The sequence below is a fragment of the Anolis carolinensis genome, chromosome 2 (genome assembly GCF_035594765.1).
Source record: "Anolis carolinensis isolate JA03-04 chromosome 2, rAnoCar3.1.pri, whole genome shotgun sequence".
Taxonomy (NCBI): Eukaryota; Metazoa; Chordata; class Lepidosauria; order Squamata; family Dactyloidae; genus Anolis; species Anolis carolinensis.
The window spans coordinates 131405747-131411817 of NC_085842.1; the positions used below are offsets into that span (position 1 = coordinate 131405747).

The following is a 6071-nucleotide window of genomic DNA, read 5'->3' on the forward strand; positions in this document are numbered from 1 at the left end:
ATAGCGGCAAGCCGCTGCAGAGTGGAAAGCCAAGCCGGGAGTTAAAGGAGCGTAGCGTCGTGACGAAGTCAAGCCGGTCCGAAGTCGGGATAAGGAAGCAGCGCCAGAGTCGAGGACAAAGCCAGCAGTCAGCAACAGTAGACAACCACAGAGATGAGAACGATACCAAGCCGAGTTTGGGAGCGAAGAGATACGCCAAGTTGAATTCCAGTCCAAGGGGTGAAGTCGTCACAATAAGGTCCACGTCACGGGATGGCACAAAAAGCCAAGACAACAAAGGCGAACAGCAGATCGGTTGCAAAGTCCCAAGCTAGTCTTCAGAATCACGTACAGGAAACCCAATGGCGCCCAGCAACACCTTGCCACACACAAAGAATAATGGCCAACAACCCCCAATTTATTTAGGTTCCTTTGGGCGTCCAAACCTCCAACGCCCTAAGGTCAGGTGTCCCAAGTTCCTCATCAGAATCCAAACTCCAAACAGCCAACACCCTAGGATCAGGCATCCCAAATTCCTCATCAGAATCAAAATCATCCTGTCCACACCCAACTCTATCCACACCCGTGGAACTGCCCTCATTCCTCCAGGTAGACCATGTGGGGTCTACTTCTGAAGATACCCAAGCCTCTCCTGCCTCCACAGCATCCATGGACCCAGTTTCCTCCCCAAGATCCTCCGGAGCCCGTGCCCAGTCTATGCCAACCTCCTCCGCCACTACCGGTTCCTCAGCATCCATTTCCACCCCAGGATCCCCTTCTAAATCCACACATGAATCCTCCTCAGAAGACTCCCCATCTAACTCCCTGATTCTCTTACTGTATAAATCTTCCAGCGAGCCCCCCTCGCGAGGGTTCTTCCTTCCCCTCCTGATCCCACCATGATCACTCACAGCCTCAGAAGACCCATTCACAACAGTTCCATTTGACAAACACTCACCTATATGACAAATGTCCAAACATTAATTTAGGGTGCTAAATTACTCAAGAATTGACAGGGACAAAAATCTGGAGAAACATTATAAATTGGGGCAGTACAAACTGAGACTTGGTTGTATTATGGCTAGGCGACTTGAGTTTTTGCAAAAATTTAGATGTGGTGTAACATCATTTCTGGACTTTTCTAGTAATTCAAAGCTGATCACAAACATTATCTTCTGTTTATTTTTAAAAAACACAAGTTACTGATACTTCGTTACTGATATTTTATTAGTGCCAACAATCACAAAGATAACCGTGATAATCGCTCCCATGTTAATAACAGTGGAATGAGATGCTTCATTGGAAGAAGACACAATTCATCATAAAGTCTGTCTTATTCATAAATCCAGTCGTGAGCACATGATTTGAAGTCCACAAGTTCTGCAGGCTTGAACCACAGGTTGATTTCCTTCTGAGCACTTTCCACGGAGTCGCTGCCATGAATTATATTCCTTCAGAGAAGACCAAGAATGTAGTTAAAAGACTTGTATAGAAGTGGCTGCTTTTTGAGTTTGAGTGGACTACTCACAGTTAAGCTTACAGCACTGATACATGTACTTTTTATAAGCCTAAACTACCCATTATTCAAGTAAGACCTAAGAATTTCTCAACTACACACATAAAGATCAACACATCACCTTCCATCAATCAAGTGACTGCTCAACTGTAACAGTAGCTTAGCTCTTTATACCTTCATTAATACAGAACAGCGCTATCATTAAGACCTGAAAGAAAATGAACAGTTGGAAACGCTGAGATCAAAATAGCCCCTGAACAAGCATGTTAGCCCATCCTGTAAGAAATTGCCTTGAGAAATTTAGGCAATCTATATCTCCTTGATGGGAGTGTATCCTCTTATCCTGTACATCGTTTTAAAAAAGACCTTAAATACTATCAACATTTCAACAGCAGCTTGCAAATGTTCTAATATACAAAATGGGAAAATTCCCACACCAACCTGCCAACTTGAATGCAGAAATCACCACGGATAGTGCCAGGTTTGGAATCTGCTGGGTTAGTTTCTCCCAACATGAGCCTGCCCGTCTTCACAACATTGAGACCTTCCCAAACCTGTAAGAATAGGCTTAATACATGAATGTGTATGTCACTTTTTTCGTGTCAGGAGCAACCAGAGTTGCTTCTGGAGTGAGAGAATTGGCCGTCTGCAAGGATGTTGCCCAGGGGACACCCGGATGTTTTGATGTTTTACCATCCTTGTGGGAGGCTTCTCTCATGTCCCCACATTGAGCTAGAGCTGATAGAGGGAGCTCATCCGCACTCTCCCCGGGTGGGATTCGAAACTAAGTATGTCACTAAGATGCCTTTTGACTTAGGCGATGATGTGAATTTCATAGTATTCTTATGCGAGTATGGATACTCACAACACTTTATCAAAGCAAAAAGTTAAAAAGATTTTATGATGAAAAAGCTGGTCTTTCAATGAATACAATAAAAAGAGCCAGAGAAGCCCCTGGTAAACTGTTGGGGGGGGGGGGGGAGTGAGATAATGTGAAGAGTTATTCTCAGTCATGCTGTATTGATACCTACTTCATGATCCAAACTGTTGGCAAAACTACTGAATAAGAGCTTTTTTTGAAAACAAAAGAAACCATACACTGCTTTTCACTCATAACCATTCATGGAAGATACATCCCCAGTGGTACTGAATGTGGAGTCGGACTTCCTTGTCCATGGTTTCAATTATCCACAGTTTGAAAATCCCAAAAGAAAACTAATGTGCATAAGGGACATGTTTTACCACACCACTGTATACAATGGGACTTGAGTATCCATGGAATATCCACAAGGGCCATGGAACCGCAGCCTATCCCAAGGCCCACTCTATGCTAGCCCTGGCTCCTAGATACTACACATCTGTCCTCTATCTGAGGAGGGTTGAAAGTAAACACATGCGGACCATAGCAGCCCCTACAAAGCCCCCTTCAACTGAAAGCCCTGTATCATCTGCCTGCACTTGCCAATTCAGGCAGTACCCATGAGAACAATGCATGGCTTGGCTAACAGCTTTACATATGGACACTTACCATAGCTACTATAGGTCCAGAATTCATATATTTAACCAAACCAGGGTAAAATGGCTTGTCTTTCAAATCAATGTAATGTTCCTTGAGAAGTTCTTCAGACGCCTAGAAAGGAAAAGTACAATAATGAATTAATACTGCTTTCTCAATTGCCAAAAGAAGCTTCCTATTTGTCCCTACTTTCAATCATTCTAAAATAACTGAAAGAGTACTGTATCAAATGCAAAATATTAAGATACATGTCACTAACTCACAATTAAGTTGTGAGAAAGTTTAAGCTCATGGCACCTTACATTTGGGTAGTGAGTTTCCAGAGATCTAGTAAGTCTTGTCACTGACCAAATCACATGTCAAGTCAAAGTCATTCAAGTTTATTTGGATTACATAAGTTGCTTTAAAACAAAATGGAAAATTACGAGACCAATGAGTGTAAAAACAATCAGTTGAAAAGCCACACTGATGTGAGATCAAAAATAACTGGGACACATTTTGACTTTTTTTCTTAACTTGGTTGTATATGAATTACAACAATATAGGCATAAACCACCAAACACCCTGGTTTACAATATTTGCCTCCAAACTAAGAAATATGTAATATAAACCAAAGGATACTTAAAAACTGTATGGCCATCAGCACATGCTGCCATATTTCAAGCTATGCCACAAGTGATTTAATAATTGTCACAGACTCCTTTGATTTGGAGCAATCTCTAGTAGCCTGTCCATTGAACTGTTTTTCTCTTGTACAAACACAAGCGTGCGAAGAGAAATTTTCTGCAGTAACATGGCAGGACTCAACTTATATAGAGGCTCCATATTGATACAAGACTTGTGCCAAAATGTTAGGAATACAGCCCTGTTTCAAACAAAGGCAAAATGTGTGCACTTATTCGCTAGCTTTCATACCTTGAAGTTTGCTGCATCACTACAGACATGAGAAAATGAAACTTACGTGCAAAAGTTTCATTGCCACCATGCGAAAACCCTTCTGTTCGAATCGCTTGATGATTTCCCCGACTAATCCCCGCTGAACTCCATCAGGCTTGACGGCAATGAATGTGCGTTCTGTGTTTGGAGCCATGATTCCACTGAAAGAGAAATGCAAAGAAAAACTGTAAGAAACCAAAAGCCAACTAGGCCACTAGTTTGATTTTCTTTAAAGAACAGAAACAAAAAAGAAAGATGGACCAGTGGAGCAAAGAAAGCAATTGACATCAGCAATGTTTTAAAGCAGTCCAAACACCATAAAACTGCTTAGCATATGCAGGATGAACTGTGACAAAAAGGTTGACTGAACCAATTTTAGTCTGAGGGAAAACAACAGCCCTCTCTGAAAGGTGGAGTGGTTGTTACAGCCAGATCCAACAGGATGATATAGGGCAGGAGGCTTCTGGTTGATACTAAGAGGTTTCTTGAAAGTAAAAGGAATGCAGGAATGTTAGATCCAGCTTCCTGTGTGTAGGACAACCCTTCTACATCTCCATGGAGTTCTCCATCTTGCATTGTACTGTGGAGAGATGTAATATATTTTAAACAAGCATATGTGGTTCTCAACCTGTGGGTCCCCAGATGTTTTGGCCTTCAGTTCCCAGAAATCCTAACAACTAGTAAACTGGCTGGGATTTCTGGGAGTTGTAGGCCAAAACATCTGGGGACCCAAAGATTGAGAACCACTGATCTATGTAGATACGTTCACATAAAGCAGTGGTTCCCAACCTTTGGGCCTCCAGGTGTTTTGGACTTCAAGTCCAGAAACCCCAGCCAGTTTACCGGCTGTTAGGAAGTATGGGCGTTAAAGTTCAAAACAACTGGAGGCCCAAAGGTTGGGAACCACTGACATAGAGGAAAGCCACACGTTCTTGCTATGCAGAGCAATGATTCCAGAACATGCAGAGCAAAAGGAGAAAACCATCTGCTCTTTCCCTTTCCCAGCTCCCATAATTTCCTCTGCGTTCCTGATCTTTCTCCAGCTTCTTCTTCAATCTCATCCCTGCCTCCAATTCTCCAGCGTCTTTCCCCTTTCCTCCTGCTCTGGAACTGCCCATCGTTTTGAAACATCTGCCCACCCTTTGTTCCTTTATGACACTGGATGGGACGAAGGAGAACCATTTGAATTTCACAGCGTACTTTAAATGGAAACTGACTTGATAAGCAGCAGGGCGCCTCTAATCCGCCCTTGCCTTGGATTACCATTCTGCTACATTTTTGACATCAATCTGATGTAGGCGTTTGTATTTTTAATGGAGGTGGCCCCATGAGGCAGAACTGTTACCAACCAACCAGAAATGTGACATATCCATAAGGCAGGCATAGGCAAACTTTGGCCTCCAGGTGTTTTGAACTTCCTACTCCCACAGCGGCTGTTAGGAATGGTGGGAGTTGAAGTCCAGAACAACTGGAGGGAAGGCTGAAGTTTGCCCAGGCCCGATAAAGGCTTTCCAGGGTCCTCATGGCGCCCGGGGGAGAGCCGTAGTGCGCATGTGCGAGGGATGATGGCCTTTCAGAACCTTCCCCGCCCCTCTCGGGCAGCGCTGGGCGCCATTTAACCCTTCGGGCCCCGCCCTCAGCTGCCTTTCTGCGGGTCTGTGAGCCTTTCAAAGGAGCCATTTTGGAAAGGCGAGGCTCCTGCTTCCCTCCCTCTCCCCCTCCCCGAGACGCAGCAGGGCCCCGTCAAGAAAGGAGCCACGGTCTGTCCTCCTTCGGGAACTTGGCGAGGCCTACAACACTAGGGCTTCCTTCTGCGAGAGGCCACGGAGGCGGAGGCCGCCTCCCCTCGCACCTCAGAGGCCTCCCAGGGAGAAGCAGGCCCTCCGCCCACCTGCCCGCTTTCCACAGAGCCCCTTGCCTTCCTCCCCGGTCCCAGAAGGGCGAAGGGCCACTCGCCTGGACAACGTGGCAACGGCAGCCGTCCTCCTCGGGTGCTGAAGGGGAAGAAAGAGGCGGAGCCAGGCCCGGCACCACTCAGGAGGATACCGGCTCCTCCCCTTGCCCGACGCGGCCAGGAAGAAGGCCGCCTCGGCCCCGCCCCGCCGGTTTCGTGAGGGTCGTGGA

At 45.4% G+C, this 6071-nt stretch overlaps 1 protein-coding gene across 1 annotated transcript; it reads right to left on the reverse strand.

Moving 5' to 3' along the window:
• Positions 1-1188: 1188 nt before the first annotated feature.
• On the reverse strand, positions 1189-6044 carry LOC100562413 (nucleoside diphosphate kinase). The gene is made up of 5 exons (XM_016991381.2): positions 5904-6044; positions 3973-4108; positions 3024-3125; positions 1937-2049; positions 1189-1430 (listed from the first exon to the last, which is right to left on the reverse strand). The coding sequence occupies exons 2-5, from the start codon at positions 4099-4101 to the stop codon at positions 1313-1315; spliced, it is 462 nt and encodes a 153-aa protein (XP_016846870.1). The 5' UTR covers positions 4102-4108; positions 5904-6044; the 3' UTR covers positions 1189-1312.
• Positions 6045-6071: the final 27 nt, after the last annotated feature.